The sequence below is a fragment of the Sparus aurata genome, chromosome 10 (assembly GCF_900880675.1).
Source record: "Sparus aurata chromosome 10, fSpaAur1.1, whole genome shotgun sequence".
Lineage (NCBI taxonomy): Eukaryota > Metazoa > Chordata > Actinopteri > Spariformes > Sparidae > Sparus > Sparus aurata.
This window is the reverse complement of record NC_044196.1, coordinates 33889936-33907390: the sequence shown is the minus strand read 5'-3', so window position 1 is coordinate 33907390 and position 17455 is coordinate 33889936. Positions and strand designations below refer to the sequence as shown.

Below are 17455 nucleotides of genomic sequence, written 5' to 3'. Positions count from 1 at the left end.
TAGATTTTTCAGATTTAATTCCCTGCAAACTCTCAGAAACCCGAGCAGCTCCGAGCAGGAAATGAAGTGGATATTAACATGTAAAGTGGCTCATGAGATTTTATAAAATGTAATGCTGATTACTGCTATCATGATTCATTGTATATCTAAAGGTATAATAAGGAGTAAATTAAGGATTTAAAGGATCAAGCACAGCTATGATGGACTGATCACACTGCGCCACTGGAGACCTGGAGAGTGTGGGAAAAAAAAAGAAGAAGCTGATATTCTCCTGTGTAATTTAGCTTGGATGTCGACATATAAAGGAAATGCAAATCAAAAATCATCCAGAAATAAACCCTGTGTGTGCTCCCGCGCTGCAAACGAGAAGACCCATAATCCGCCCGTGATGTTGGAGAGTCAGGACTTGCAGCTTTGCTTTCAGCGTTTCCACCAATGTGCTGAGATTCCTCCGAAAGGCCCCCCTCCCCTCCCCCGCCATCCCTTTGAGCTGTGGGCAATTTGAGCGACATAAGCGGAAGTATTTCTGCGTGATGTCACACTCCTCATCGATAATTCTCCGTAACAGCGGCGGTACATGCATGTGGCCGCGGAGGGGAACATTTATCTCCCTCTGCTGATCCGCTTCCAAGAACCATCCTGATGTGACATTACGTAAGAACTGGGAGGCAGAGCTGCCGGTATTAGAGAACACACAAACTCCAGAGAACATACTAATCTCCCTATGTGATTATTAGTCATAATATTTAACGCTGGCTTAATGAGCGACCCGCGGCGTAATCTCTATCTGGCACATTCACCTGTTCCCTCCCAACCCTCCCGACTTGCCTTTGAGGAGGGCGATAGGGAGTGGAATAGAATAATCGTTCCTTCAGTGTGCAGGGAATCACCCTGACGGCACAAAATGGGGGGAAAAAAATTAGGTTATAGTTGAATAGCACGGTGGAGAATCTCAGGATTAACTAATCCTCTGCTCAGTTTTTTATTTTTATGCAAATGTTTGATTCCTGCACCCTCATTTCTGCAATTATTCTGTAGCTTTACACAGGGAAACCTAATATATGTTAAATTATGAGCTGATAATCAGAAACAGTGGGACACAGTGGGAACTGACATTCACAATGACGGACCTTTCTGAATTTAAACTAGTTCCCGTTGAACAGTTCTTTCAAGTTTTCATTTAATTTGATTTAGTACATTCCTAATCGTACTCTAATTAACAGAAGGAGACATAAACGATTTAATTTCCTTTCCTTTCCTTTTTTTTTCTATTTAAAGGGGCACTCTGTAGTTTCAGAGAAGATATTCAAATGCAGAATTTATAATATGAATGAGGCAATAACGAAAACTCAGAAATTAAATAAACAAGTTAATAATAAAGAAGATAAAGGTGGCAGGGTCCGCCAAATATAACTAGTTAAACAGTATGAAACTGTGTTGTTTATTCAGTCAGAGTTTGTTTAATTAGTTGGTTTAGGCTTTAAAAAGTCAGTCGCTGAAGATTAAAGTTCCTCCCAAAAACGACATAGTGCCCCTTTAATCCAGAAGTCTGTTCAGGCGAACACCCACAGAAGTTTTCACTCCTCCGTCCCGATAAATAGATTCAATATTCAAAGCGATGCGGCGTCATTTAGCATGTTTGTGTGCGCTGCATTTTTTAATCACTCACAAGATCAAACTGGATAATCGTCTGCGTTTAATTCTGCCATTGTGTGCTTTATCAACACGCACCAGTTCCCTTCCACATTTCACTTTTCCACATTTCTGACTGAAAACTCTGTGTAGGCTGCGAAAAAAACACAAAGCCTTGATAAGCTAAGATCCAAACAAAAGCTCTGTGTTTGTTCCATGGCAGTTGGATACAGAGGGGCCTTGAGCGACTGTTATTTCACACACATGCACGCACGTTTTTTTTGGAGATGAAGCGAGCGAGCGCAGTTCAGTCAGGCAGTCGGTGAAAGGCTTTTGTTTCAAAAATAGACTGTGTTACAGTAGCGCACATGCCAAACAGCCCTGCTGAGAATGATAGCGGAGAACGGAGTGATTGTTAAAAGACTGGAGTCACTTCGGCTTGATCTGGCACACGCCCGCTCTCAAACGGCAAAGTTATCACATTAAAACTGGCAGTGTTTAACAAAGTTTTAAGGCAAAGTTTTTAGAGATTTAAGCCCTCAGGGTTGTTGACTTAGTTTGACATTTTGGGGGGGGAATTTAATTATTTGTTTTCTTGGCAAGAGTTGGATAAGAAGATTGATGCCGCTCTCATTTTGGTGGTTTAAACAGGCCACGACGCTTCAGCTGGATGACTGTTAGCTTAACTAGCACAAAGGCTAAAAACAGGGTGAAACTGTCCAGACACGAAGCAGCTGGTTTGATCCTAACAGATGAAGTGATTCAATTAAAGCCAGTCAACATTTTGGAAAAGACCATGTGCATTATGAATTCCATGCGTCGCTTCTGCTCCCTGCAATTTAAAATGTTTCAGTCGCAGCTTGTTACAGATTTTCTTACCTTTTATTACCTTTGGACGGAGCCAGGCGTGCATATTTCTTTTTGCTACGCTAAGCTAACCAGCTGCAGGCTGTAGCATCGTATTAAACATACAGTAGGTGTCATGTTGGTATCAGACTTCCTCATCTAGCTCCTGGCAAGAATGTAAATAAGTGTGTTTCCTCCAAACTGTCATTGTTATTTTCCCATTCTTGCCTCTGCACGATTACTGCACTCCACTTTTACAGCGTGAACCAAGATATGGCAGAAACTCTGATATGAGTTGATGCCCTCGACTCAGATGAGGGGAATTGAAATGACATTTTTCTTCGTGGAAACTCGAGCAGACACTCCGGTCTCGCTCGGCTTGTGACTGACACAGCGGTGTGGGGGGGGGGGGAATCTGTCCCTCAAGTCTTGTCCACTTACATCACAGTCAGTCACCGGCATCACTGTAACGTCTCTCTATCGTCTCCTCATCTCGTCCGTGTGGTTGTGTGCGGCATGCTTCACATCTATGTCCTGTTTTTCTCTTTTCTCTCCTTCTCCCCCCTTTTTACTTCTTCTTCTCTCTGTGTTGGATGAGAAGGCGAGTCCTGGGGCGCCGGAGGATGACGGCAAGTTGTCGGTAGGTCCTGTCTGATTGACACTCTTCCTGTCTGCTTCCGTGTTTGTCCCCGTTTCTGTGTAGACGTAGTAGAGTAACTTGTGTTCTCTCCCACCATACTGTGAACGAGACATGCACACTGTTATCTCCAGCCCTCAGCCTCCCTGTGTGCAGAGAGTAGCTCCGTCTGTTCCACGAAGCCTTCCGTTACATCGTGTACGCGGCATGCAAAAGACGACGGAGGAAGGAGCATGTGTTTAGAGAAAACCTATGACTCTGTTTAATGCTTGTGTACTTCCAAAAACGCATGCCCGAGTGCTCAGTTTTCATCCAGGCTGCACAGGAAGAAGATAAAACAGAGCGGCAGAAGGAGAATCTTCAGGTTCACAGCGAGACGCCACATCTTACACGAGCCCTGCCAGTCTCCCTCGCCTCCCGCTCACACCCATACGGGCCTGTGAATTAGCACCTGACACCTCCTGTGCCTACGCGTCACCTGTGGGCAGCCGAAAGGGGGACACTCTGAGAACAGCTGCCGCCTGCAACGGTGCCTAATTTCCCACAGTTCTCGAGTTCACCCTCAACTGCTGGAGTGACCTTGGCGAGGGTCGTTTCGGGAGAAAGAACTCAGATGCCACTTAAAGCGTGAACGCCTGTCTCAACCCGCGGGGCTGATATTTTTAAGAAGCCGAGGCACTTTATGATAGTTTTACTGGGTTGCAGGTCCCGCTTAGGGGTTTTATGCAAAAGAGGATTAAGGAACCATATTCCAAACAGCTTGGATTAGAAATGGCTCTAGTAAAGTGCTTACAATTGATAGACTGATGTGTATATCAGTATATATGCTTCATAAGAACCTGTTGTCGGACCAAAGTTGTATATATTTGCTTGCAAAAAACAAATCCTAGATAGAAAAGTGTCGTCCCAGGGCTGCAAGACGTGATTGACAGCTTGTTTCTCCTCTCACAGGCCAGGCCTCGGCTTCAGAGGGGGGGTAGCTCCGCCTCCCTGCACAACAGCTTGATGAGGAACAGTATTTTCCAGCTGATGATTCACACGTTGGACCCTTTAAGTGAAGGTAAGACAATCAGGAGATAGAAACACAACTCTTCAGCACTTCTACTGTCCATAATCGTCTGTTTTCAGGTCGATCTCGCCTCAAACTTGTCTTCGTCCTTGTCTTTTTCTCCATAAATGACCTAAATCCTGTTTTCAGATGTCTCTGAAATGTGAGTTAAGACCTTTACTGCAAGAAAAACTGCTGACATAAAAGGTGTTCACACCCTGAACTTCACAGTCTTGGCTCATGAATAACAGCGCCAACCGTCCGTGTGCTGTTTTTGGCTACATTTTGTGATTCAGACTGAACAAAAGAATATCAGCGTTCATCTATAAACAAGTGCCCCACATCACATGCATCTTCAAATCCAGCGCCTCCACAATAAACACTTAGAAATACTTCTTTAGTCCTGATGATGCCGAGACTGAATTGATCCCTTTTTCAAAGAATCGTCTGTGCGAGACAAGGTGAGCTCGGTGCTGTGTCAGAGCACAGCCGAGGTGGAAGATCATTTTCCTTTAATCCAAGATGAAGGCCTATTAGCTTAGCTAAAGGAAATGTAAAACGGCAGTGTCAGTGCTCGGCGCAGGGGATGAATATGTTAATACGCCGGGGGGAGGTGCAGTGTCATCCTATTCTCAACCCGCCAGGAAAAGACGAAGGGGAAGGGAGAAAAAAAAAATCACGTTAATGGGGAGCAAACAGGAAACAGGGGTTTGGGAGGGTTTGAAGAATCTGTCAGCACAGTGTCTTCTTTTTAAGTCTTGTGAAAGGTCTTTGAATTGGATGTGGAAGCGGCACATCGTGGCGAGATGAATCCTAATCCGTGCAACCAAAAAAGAAAAAAAGAAAAGCAGAGCGTTGAAAGTAATTCCTTTTTTATTCCCTTTTCAGTTTTTATAGAACGAGGGATCACATGGGAGGGAGGGGGATGTCAAAGAGCCATTTATAGGCATAAAACAATGACCAGACGTCTGCGTGGACGTGATCATCGCATAAGCAGACGTCTGCTCTGTATCGAGGACGCATTTCAGGCTCTCTCCGAAATGACTGTACATTCCTTGAAAGCCGAAACGTGGAATGAGTCAGCCCAGAAAAGATTAATAAGCTGCGCCGAGACGGACCTTAAAGTGCCCATTAACATGCATCAACTCATTGGATCCGAGGCGTCCCGTCGTCCGTGGATTCATCTTTCCATCTGAGTGATTAAAATGTAAATCATAGCCTTCTGGGGAAATGAAAGTGTGTGCAGCCAGTCGTATATATACACAAGAGAGGGTTATACATTCTCGACCCAGCCGCTCCGTCTTGAGCCGTTTTTCATTTGGGGCATCGAACAAGCGCTGATGATGGCAGACTGACACATTCACTGCTTGTTTGCAGATTTATAGAGTTCAGAAAGCTAAAGTCAAGTGTTTCCTGTTTGTGTTCAGGTCAGAATCGCTGCCAAGAATCTACGAATTCAAGTCAACATGTATTTAAGGATATGTTGTGTCTTGTTAGTGGATTTAAAATGCTCAAACAGGAACAATTCTGCTCGAGTACGACGGCGGCAGAAAGTATGCGAGGATGTCGTTCCAGATTTGACTGATGAGTCTTCTGGCAAGTGACTGACTGGAAATTAATGCACTGAAACGACGACTACAGTGTGACACGACTTGAGGATTGAATAATTATTGCCACTGAGAACAAAAGCAACACCTTGGGCTCCAGTTTGATTTGAATTTATTATTTAGAAAATGTCCATCTTAACACGTTGGAAGTTGGAACACGTGACTATAAAATCAGTCGGATCGTATTAAAATCCACTCTTCACATGCCTCATTTGTCTTAGTGCGTTAAATAATATCATCGATCCATTACCGTAAGGGCCCGATAAAGGCTCAGAGACGAGTCTTCCACGTACATTTACTGATATCATTAATGCAAAGGAGCATTTTGTTGGCGAGCTGGCAGCGTCGCGGGAGGCGAGGAGGTGCACTCATCAAAGACGGAGGCTGTGCTGCGTGTCCTCGTGTGCTCTCAGGCTTTAAGAGTAGCTCAGCGGGCCGAGGGGGAGCTGGCAGGACTCCATACATACATTTTTCATAGATATTTCTCAAAATAAAGTCGTCTGCACTTCCGTGCTGAAGGAAAGTCTGAGGTTGTTTTGCTGGTGCTGGGAACAGGCTACGTTCCTGCTGTTAGACTTTCAGAGTGGGGGTAGTTAGAGGTGTGTGTGTTTGTGTGTGTGTGTGTTTGTTTGTTTGTTTGTGTGACTCATTTTTTAAATGGCTTTGAAATTATGACTGTTCACTCCTGTATCGTCCTCTTCCTCCTACAGTATTTGATCTGCATTGTGGTCGACCAAACACATTTTAAATGACAGTGTTGCTCTGCGACATCGTCTTTACAGTTTGTTTGTCAAGATTACAAACAGATTTCAATTCAAGACACCGTAAAGTTCTGGGCACGACAGGGACAACCTTGGTTAATGTTTGTCGTGTCTCTCGTGAAGGAAATTCACCTTTTCGCTTTCTTGCCGAGAGATTGAGAAGAAAAACTGACGCCACTCTCATATTTGTGTGTTAAATATGAAGCTAGAGTTTGGTATCTGGCTCTGGGCAAGAAAGCAAAAAAAAAAAAGCGTCCCAAAATATCAGATTATGTAACGTTCAAGTCTCTCTGTTACTTTACAAGCACGATATGACGGGCGAGATTCATCTTGGAATACCTATCAATGATTTAATGTGGGCTGTCGCACTAAATATCACCTGGATTTATCTTTTCTCTGTTTCTGTCTTCCTATCTCTCTCTTTCCTCTACTGTCCCCTCAGAATTTGCTGACTCTGGTGAGTTAATCCTCTAATTTCTGTATCCCCCTCCTCCTCCTCCTCCTCCGAAAAAAAAATCTGTTTGTTCTCATTCCAACAGCCCGGAGACAGCTTTCTTGCCCGACGTGTCTCCTATACATTCCCCCCAAGTGCTGCTGTACTGTATGTCAATTCTGTACTGTCCATCCCTGCAGACTCTCTTCTTCAAATATCTCATTCTCTTCTGTGGATGTACTCTCCCTGGAAACCCCTCTGTAACCATCTCTGCATTGTTTTCCCCATTGTCCCTAATCCTCTCTCTCCTCTTATGACCTCCTTTTTTTAGTTCTAGCTTTGTTTTGTCGCTCCGTGTGAGACAGGCAGAAGCTGATTTGGGTTTTCCCTGTCCATCTTGTCCTCCAGCTCCTTGTATGTGAAGGTCCTTTTTTTACCCCCGCAGACATTTTTAGCTGAGCATCCCAGAGGTGTCGGAGGAAGGCGGAGCACGACATCCTAGGTCTCTCGACTTGACAGCGTTGTGCTTAGTTCACGGTTTTGTGTACTGGGCACATGGAGGAAAGCTGCCAGATGCTTTCTCGGTCCCCCTCACATGCCCTCTGTCAGAGTTCAGAGTCAATAAGAGCTTGACAGAGCGATTAATGGCAGTGGGCTAAAATTAGTTTCCCGCTACGGCCTTTTACAATTAGCTGTTCCCACCTATGGATGGATTTCAGTATTCACATGCTTTTTTAAGAGACACAGAGTATTCAGCATCCAAATTATGTTCAAGAACAACAGCTCTCTTGTACTTGTTATCATGAATGTGCTACAGTTTAATAATAGACCTTTAATCCTGCATTTTTCTTTTTGGACAGAACATGGTAACAGTCTGGTACAGTAAGTTCCAGGCACAAGTGCCCGCATCTCTTTTTTCCATCAGCGTGGAGCTACAAACAATATCACTTAGGAGTGGCATCAAATATTGAACTACAGCGAGGAGAGGGATGGGGAGGGATGAGGGCAGAGTGGCTCTCACTGCGCTGCCTGAGCTCTCAGTGGATGGCTGAAACAAGCCTCCCAAAACAGCACTCAGAATTCAGGCTGCGTGCATGCCTTCAGCTCAAACCCTTCAATAAGATTTATCACCCCGAGATCTGAACTCCAGCGGAGAGTTCGTGCATAATCCATAGCTGACGTTGTCCTCGCTATGGAAGACACTAGCATAGAACCAAGTGGTAAATCTATGAAGTTCATACATTCACAACAAAAAGCCTCACTAAATTGGAACAATCCAACCGTGTTTTCGTCGCGGCTCTGCGATGATGCAGTGCAGCACAGGCCTCGTCTGATGCCTGCGTGCAGATCATTATCTCACTGAGATGGACTGGAAAGATCGCTCACAACGCCGATGTGGCCTTGGACATCTTTGTTGATGTTAGGCCATTTTTATTGAGCAGACGTCGTACCAGAGTCCTCCACGGGCCGAGCACAGAGAGGACAAGGTCGTTTGGCAAACACCCGTGTTGGCAGGGCGGAATGCTTATTGGGTGAACTGGTGAGACAGAGGAGGACGCGGTGCACGGTTTGATTTGAAGGTGTCGAGGCAGACGTGTAAGGAAATCAGCCAAAGGGCAGCAAATGAGGTTTATGTGTGTACATAACTTTGTGAGGGTGTTATTCACACCTCAACAGGACTAAATGGATGAGCAAACGAGTAAACAATAGTGGGAGAGGAAATCTAAATTATGAGTTATCTCTGCCGTGACTTTCCACTATGTGACCCGCCATTTAGTGTGGGAAGGAAATCCATTCAACCAGGCAACCCCCCTGCCAGCCCGACTGTCTGTGTGGTGACCCAGGGCCCCATTGATCACATGGTTCAATAATGCACTCACTGTAACTGACCTCCCGCCCACTGTGCAACGGAAAGATATTTTCCGTCTATGCAGATATATGTTATACTGACATTCTGCCGTGGTTTATTCTTTACGATTTTACCAAGAAATGACAAAGCCTTTAATGCTGAAGAATATGCTCTTTGGCAATCAACAAAGTACCTTTTTATATATTGTTAAAGCGCACCAATCTATTTTTCATATGCTTACTTTTGATATATAGAAAAATAGGTGATGTGCAGGTGTATTCATCATTAAACAGTCAGTTTTGGTTAAGTTTAGGCACCAAAATTAGCCGGTCAGGTGAAGAATAAAGAGAAATCTGGTGAGATTTAGGCACATAAACTACTTGTTTTGGTTTAAGCACAAAAAATTCCTTTATTGGTGAGGATTAGGTTCCCAAAACTACAAGCTTAGGTCTAGAAAAAGACAATTTTGGTTAAGTTTAGGCACCATAACTAGACTTCTAGGTAAGTTTTAGGCACAAAAATGTCTATTTGGTTAGGTTCAGGTACAAATCTGGTTGTTTAGTTTAAGCACAAACAAGTAGTAGGCTAGGTTTAGGTAACAAACTATGACACAAACTACTTGGTTAGGTTTGGAGAAAGATAACACCGGTTAGGTTCAGGCACTAAAACTAGTTGTGTAGGTTTAAGCCATAAAATGTGTGTTCGGTTAGGGTTAGGGTTAGAAATTAAGCCTAACCCTGGTTAAAATAAATACATTATTGACAAGTAGATAACATTACAGGGCTAATTATAGTAAGCAAAGAACAATGGATGAGGTTGGAACAGACTGCTGGATATTTAAATGACCACAGGGACGACCTCTTCATTTTGTTTTGATAGATAGTCGTAACTCCAGGTTGTTATGTCACAGTGACCAGCCAACCACCACCTATCAACCCATCATCCCTCACACACACACACGCACACACACACACGCACACACATGTCACACCCCCTCCCTCCCGTGCCCTCTGAGCTCACCCTGCGCTGGGTGGGTGAAAGAATCAATGTTAAAAGCCTTTTTGCTTCAGCACAGACTGTGAATTTCCCTGACACCCCAACCCCCAGCAGACAGAGCCGGCATACACAAACACACACACACACACACACACACACACACACACACACACACACACACACACACACACTTTAGCAGACAGCTCACCAGAGGTTTAGAGGTCACACCACAAGGACAAGAGGGCCCCTGGTAAACAACAACAAGCCTCCCTGTCTCTCTGGTTGCAGAGGGCAAACAGACAACTGTGCGGCCAAGTGATTGTGCGGCGGGTTAATTGCCCTCAGGCCCGCCTGAGTTAGAGGAAGGCCTCGCAGTGATACTGCGCTTCAAACCTCAATCGCCTAATCATGTGGGATTGAGGCACTTGTCTGGGAGTGCAGCAGATGAGCAGGACGCTCTGCAGTGGGATGTGTTTTCATCTCGTTAGATTGTGTTTTTCAGGGCTGCCAAGTCTCACATTTGGCGTGAGATCCGCAGCATAATCCTCTCACATGTGAGCGGGGTGGTCGCCCACTGTTGGTGAGCGTTGGATAGTAGTGTGAGTGCATGTGGGTTGTTCAGGACTGTACACCTGCTACTGTGTGTACAGAAACCAGAGATCTGTGCTTGTCAACTACTACTACTACTTCCAAATACAGCATGATAAAATATGATGAGAGGCGTAAACGTCTTTAAGACATATCAGTTCTTCATACAGCATGTTTTGAACATTCGGTATGAAGCGCAGTAGCTTCACATGAAGTTTGTTGTTTGTTCCAAGCTCGATGTGCATAATGCAACGATTAATCCTCTCGGCGCTCCAACATTAGTCAACATTAGTCATCCTGATGATGTTAGAAACAGGAGAACGCAGGTAAACAGGAAGTTACCAAGAACTTTTATCCCTTTTAGCTTCAGCTTTATAGAGCTAAGTGGAAAAATACACAGTGTGAATATGTATAATTTTTTTTGTTATTTGGGTGAGCTGGCCTTTTCAAGTAGGCATTTATTTTGTACTTTACTTCTGTACAAATGAGACAGTAGCGTCAGTTTGGATTATTTCTCTGCAGACATCAGAACACTGCAACAGAATCATGTTTGCAGCAGCTCCGCTCGTATCTGGCCAGAAAACTATCGATGGAGAAAATTGGACAGAGCGGGGCTAAATACCACACGGCTCCCAAAACTTTGAGCTAATTTCCGAGACAGGGTGCAGCAGCGTGGGAGGCAGAGCCTTGTAGCCACGGGTCGTCTTCTGTTCCGCTGCTTCACATTCAGGTTCGAATTCCCAGCTAATTCATCATGCAGATGTGCTGACCGTCTATTTGCCGTAGCACCAAGAACTGCTACAGTAAGGGAATCAAATTAATTGTTCGGGGGCTCATTGTGGAAATAAAACGCTGAGTCATGAAGCCTTTGAATCAGCTTGCGTGCAGAGGAGAGGAGGACTCATCTTTTTGTTGCATGTTGACCCAGTAAATTCTCTTCTGACTTTCCTGTTCTCTTTGTTTTTAATATATCTCTGTCTGAACCTCTTATTGTTTCTCCAAGTCTATCGACTGCTCCCTCCCCCCTTCCTTAAAATCTTGAATCTCCTCTCTAATAGCCCTCTAACCTGTGCCATTAGCGGGCCCTTTAGCAGACGAGTTACTGTAATACTTTAATGTATTTTGTTTTCAAGTCTTTGCCGTTTTGTTTTGCACTTATGCAGTGATGACTCTGAGAGACTTCCTGTATGTCGCTCCGTGTGCCCGTGTGAGTGTTTGTACAGTATGTGATGTAGACCCAGCGGACCTGTCTTGTTCTGTCATGTTCACTCTTTTCCTTTTCTCTGTGTGTCCGTTGCCTTACCCCTGTCTTTTGCTGTGATGTTGTAGAGCTTGGGACTTATGGGAAACTAAAATATTATCACTCAATGACTGAGGAAGGTAAGCCCGAAAGTTTTCACTTGATTCTTTGAGTCAGCTTCTGTCATCCGTCTTGTTTTTTTTGTTTTTTAATCTCTCTCCATCTTAATCTTGACACGGCACCCTCGCCCCCATCTTTTTGTTTGCTTGTGACATACAGTTCGCACAATTTTTGGCTTTTCAGTTCGACAACCTCTCTGAGATTTCACTGACATAAGTGCAAATCATGGTAGACGTGCCATTTTTTCTTATTTACTTTTCTTTTATTGTCATTTTTATTTTTGCCTTATTTCTTTTTTGTATTTCTTCCCACAAAATATGTACATACATATTGTGTGTTACTGTGTGTAGTGTTTATATGGATGAATTATATATATATTTTTTGCTTATGTTTGATTCTGTGAGAAACCATTTCTTCTTCTCTGGATACTTCAAAGTCGAAGTATAAGACATTTATTATTATGCAGGCTGGTAAAACCCTCACACACATATGCACAGCATACCATCCCATGCCCCACACTCAGAAAACACAAGGCACAAGGTCTTCTTTTCCCTTTTCTCTTTTCTTTTGGCCCTGTTACCCATCTGCGTCGCTGAGAAGCACATCATCCATGCCTCAGCGCTCACTCGGAGTCTCTACTCGCACCAGCAGCGGATGCAGACGCGCAAGACGTTTCGTTGTTGAACTCCACAAACCGGAGTGACTCATTCAGCGGGTGGTTTCGTAACGGGCAGGGCTGACAGGGGGAGTGAGCGGCTGCGTAACATCATCTTGGGAAGGGCTGGTTATTCTTAAAGACTCTGCAGTTGCTTCATCATGATGCAAAATGGGTGGTTCTGATGATGTGTGCGCCTCAAACGGACCTCCCAGGGAAGATTTTCTTCCTCACTTCGCAGACTGAATAGACAGTAGTTTTTAAGTTTTTAATTTTGACGCTTTTGAGGAATTTCCTTGAAGGAGCTTTGAGGTTCCTTCTTTGTTTGTCCTCACAGATAAAGCAGAATGAAGCTCCCATATATTAACTATGAATTTCTCGAGTTAAAGGGGTTTATATGTAAGAGTTTTAGTTGAAATAATAAAAAATAAATAACTAAAATTATCAACAGAATGTGAATTAATGACAGTTTCGACAGTATGAGATTGCAGAAATATCTACTTATGTTAGCATGCTAACTAGCTAGCCGCAAAGCTCCTGCACTCGTGGTGAAAACTCCCCTGAGCTCCTAGTCCACACCGGTAGCTGCACGGCTAACTGAGCTAGCTAGCTACGGTCATCTACAGTTAGCAGCATTTAGCGGTTACTCCCGTGACATGCTATGTTTTGAATGGGCTTTAAATTTGACACGTGGCCAATTCTTACGTATGAAAAGTAGAAAGCTTAAGTGAAAGGGAGGTTGTGACACGGCTAGCGTTAGCTGAGGCTAAACCCAAATATAGACTGTCTATTCATAAGTTTTCATAGCTTAAATCCATGATGGAGAAAAAAACTGTTGCCAAACTCGTGCTAAAGCTAACTAGCTTTGAATTCAGTGTTATTAATCTACTTTTTAGATCACAGACAGACATATCTTGCAAAAAAGAGTTGAACACTGTAATTCTTTTAGCCACAGACTATAAATAAGTTTTATTATCTAACAACAGTGTGCAGTGTCTGAATTTAGGTTGAAACTGAGTTCTGTGGCAGTTATTTCTTTGTATAATCAGCTGAAAAATGCATGAAAGGAAGGCATCTGTAGCATCTGCCGTTTTAGAAAAACACTCTCCCAGCTTTTAGTGTCATATCATGCCAGGCTTATTTTCTTGACATTTAAGAATTTCCTTAGAACACCTACAGCAGCACAGCCCCACCCTGCTGCTTGCACAGGCCGACCCGAGCTGAGACAATGATCGCACACCCTCACAAAAATCTCTCAGTGCCACTTACAACCCACTGATAACAACCGCCCAAGGTGAGTGATGTCAAGGCAGTGGAATGTGTGACGCCGTCTTGTGAAAATGTACAGTATGTGTGTCTGTGTGTGTGTCTGAAGGGAAGAGAGGCGGGGAGGGGCGGTGCCAAACAGTGAAAAAGTCAAACTGAGAGAACGACGGTGTTCGCCAACGACAGAGAAGTGTGAAAAACAGGGGGGGAAAATGTGGAGCGAGCCAGAGGAGGAAGGCCGGCGGTGACTTGGGGTGGTTAATGATTTTGCCAGAAGGTCACAGACAGCGTTGGCACGGTTGGGTGGAGTAGGTAACAACGCGTCACTGTGTCAAGCACTGACAAATCAGCCGTGCGCCCTTAAAATGAAAAAAAGAAAAAGAAAAATCGTTTGCATTGATTGCAGCGCGCTGATTGGGAGTCGCATGCATGCAAAACCTGACACGCACAGGAAGCCTGCGAAATGAGATATGGATACAGCAGCACGGAGGTTAATGATGCACGAGAGGTTTTACACCAAAGGAACACGATAGATGAGACAAAATATCTCACAACACAGCTGGCAACTTATGGCTGCTGACTATGCCCAGCCTGCATAGCCATCAAATATTAAAAACTAATTTGTACAACATGGGAACATAAAAACCTGCACTGCTTTTATGCATTTGTACTCATATATCTTCTGTGTTGTTGTTGTGTGTGTGTGTGTGTGTGTGTGTCGTTGGGGGATTTCAAGCTGTGGGGATTTCGCTGAAAGTCATTGTTCCGCCAGCCATCAACACTGGCGGGCAGGATTGCCTTCCTGGAGCCTTTATTTGTAATTTCAAGAGGCAGTGCTGCTTATGTAAGCCACAAGGTCATGTTGTTCAATTGATGACTGGCGTCAGATCAGTCCACTGCGTCACAGCGTTATTTAATCAATAAATGTTATCAGCAAATAACTCGTCAGTATCCGTGATTTTCAAACAGGCTGTTGATTAAATTCTCTCATTAGCAGATGTCTCTTACAGGCGACGTTTCTTGTGTTTCTCTGAGGACATTCACTCAGCTGCTGTCCCTAAAAACAAAAGAAAGAGCTCCGATTACAAAGAAATCAGCTCCTTCCTGAGACACTGTCTTTGATGTCTTTAACCTAATACATGTATTAACCTTAATACATCTGTTATTGTGCCGTGATGCTGCTCAGCCTTTTCGTTTGCTTTTAGTTCCCTGCTGACATCTCTTGTGAGTTTCTGACCTGATATGAGAACTGAACGAGAACAGGAGTGGATCTGACCTCCAGAAGGCAGATCTCTTCACAAGAGATTCCCTCCCTGCCGCCTTTGCCTCCACCAAGGACCAGGACATTGCAGGATCATCAGTATATGATATGCTACGTCATATTGACCCTCGATGTTGTTGGAGCGGCAGTTTTGTGTAAAGCCAACCCCCCCTGTGCGAACTGTGCTTCTGAAATGTGACCCATCTGGGGTCAGAGGTGACAGCGGAGGAGCTCTTACTGGGATGAGGCCGAGAGGGTTTGAAGACGCTGCTCTCTGTTCTACGTTTAACCACTGTGGCCATTCTGTTGCAGGTAAATTTCGCGAGAAGGCATCCATCCTTCACAAGATCGCTAAAAAGAAATGCCAAGTGGAGGACAGTGAGAAGGCCAATGGAGTGGCAAGCCGCTCAGGTAAAAAGCTCTCTGATGCTCATCAGATATTTTGAATGAATATTGATTTCTCGCAAGTCTGTACGTTAAAGATGAAGCTGTAGCTTAGCATGACCGCTGGAAAAAGGGGGAAACAGTAAGTATGTTTCTAACTAAAGGCAAGAAAATGTCACTGTGCCTGGAAAACAAATACCTCCACACACAACCCACCTGCAAACCCACAATGAGCTTAGCTTAGCATCAAGACAACGCAATTTACACTGTACGGATAAATATAATAATATATACGGCGTTAATTAATTACCCATAGTGGTGCCGTTAGGAGAAGATTGATCCACACGTCTGTTCGCTAATTATGATGCAATCACGAGCAGCTGGTTAGCTTAGCTTAGCATAAAGTTGGCAAAATGGGCAACAAAGTCTGCCTGGATGACAAAATGTGCCCACCAGCCCCACACTGCATTATTAATATATACAAAAAGAGTAAAAACAACCTGTTGTAGTTTTGTACAGATTAAAGAAGGAGAAAAAAAGACGAGTATAGCTTCAAGTTTACCCCTTAAATAAGAGAGAGAGGTTTTCACGTCTAGCTCTTATATATTCCCAAAATGTCAAACTATTAATTTGATTTATTACTAATTTATCATCCACAAACATCAACATCCTTCACAAGATCGCTAAAAAGAAATGCCAAGTGGAGGACAGTGAGAAGGCCAATGGAGTGGCAAGCCGCTCAGGTAAAAAGCTCTCTGATGCTCATCAGATATTTTGAATGAATATTGATTTCTCGCAAGTTTGTACGTTAAAGATGAAGCTGTAGCTTAGCATGACCGCTGGAAAAAGGGGGAAACAGTAAGTATGTTTCTAACTAAAGGCAAGAAAATGTCACTGTGCCTGGAAAACAAATACCTCCACACACAACCCACCTGCAAACCCACAATGAGCTTAGTTTAGCATCAAGACAACGCAATTTACACTGTACGGATAAATATAACAATATATAAGGAGTTAATTAATTACCCATAGAGGTGCCGTTAGGAGAAGATTGTTCCACACGTCTGTTCGCTAATTATGATGCAATCACGAGCAGCTGGTTAGCTTAGCTTAGCATAAAGTTGGCAAAATGGGCAAAAAAGTCTGTCTGGATGACAAAATGTGCCCACCAGCCCCACACTGCATTATTAATATATACAAGAAGAGTAAAAACAACCTGTTGTGGTTTTGTACAGATTAAAGAAGGAGAAAAAAAGACGAGTATAGCTTCAAGTTTACCCCATAAATAAGAGAGAGAGGTTTTCTCGTCTAGCTCTTATATATTCCCAAAATGTCAAACTATTAATTTGATTTATTACTAATTTATCATCCACAAACATCAGCTTGCTGCCGGCCCAGATTAATATCCCTCACATTAGTCATAAGGATCGCCCACTGAAATAGCTAATGAGCATCACATCCGATGTTAAACAAGCATGACATTATCAAGAACCGCCAAATTGATCGCAAGCGTTGTCTTCAAGCATTATTCAAACCAGCCGGAGTCGCTGCCGAGTGTAATTCATGTGTGTTTTTCACTTCAAAGAGCGCCGGACCAACAGGAGACACTTTCATGGCCACAGTGCCGTCAGAGCAGCAGAATCAAAGCGAGGCAGGGACGTTCATCAACAAGGCAAAATTATGCTAACAGCGCCGCATTAACATATTAGCATCTTAATCAAAAGGCATGACTGGTTTTCATCGCAGAGTACTTTACTTTACAGGCCTCACGTATCAGTCTGTAGTGAAAGAGGACTCGCCGTCAGTGTAGATAAGTGTGTGATTAGATTCATATCCCTTCTTTATCTGGAATATCGCAGCATCCCGGCGAGGGAGCGAGGTCGTGTGGTGGACGACGGTGGTTTCAAGTCACATCACCCATCTAAGAATCGCTCTAATTGTCTCAACCACACTCGGATTAAAGCAATTTCCACCGCAATTATGGTTTTATCATCTGATTACATGGCTCTTGGCTCTTTGTGTTTTAATAAGGGCTGTTAAGTGAGTCTGGTCGCAAATGAAATGGAGTCGAATCAGCCACCAGAATATGATGAGGGACGACGAACGCGGCCTCAGTCCTGCACATACTTATT

The 17455-nt window shown here is 43.8% G+C and overlaps 1 protein-coding gene across 7 annotated transcripts in view; it reads left to right on the top strand.

Moving 5' to 3' along the window:
* Positions 1 to 17455, top strand: part of LOC115590585 (sodium/potassium/calcium exchanger 2) — a 44228-nt gene that overhangs the window by 15652 nt on the left and 11121 nt on the right. For 2 of the 7 annotated variants that reach the window (XM_030431983.1, XM_030431982.1), the window contains exons 3-7: positions 3071 to 3118; positions 4067 to 4175; positions 6974 to 6988; positions 11727 to 11777; positions 15252 to 15350. In XM_030431983.1, coding sequence (XP_030287843.1) covers positions 3071 to 3118; positions 4067 to 4175; positions 6974 to 6988; positions 11727 to 11777; positions 15252 to 15350 — 322 coding nt within the window. The remainder of the gene's footprint in view (positions 1 to 3070; positions 3119 to 4066; positions 4176 to 6973; positions 6989 to 11726; positions 11778 to 15251; positions 15351 to 17455) is intronic. The other 5 variants (XM_030431984.1, XM_030431985.1, XM_030431986.1 and 2 more) reach the window with 5 other exon arrangements.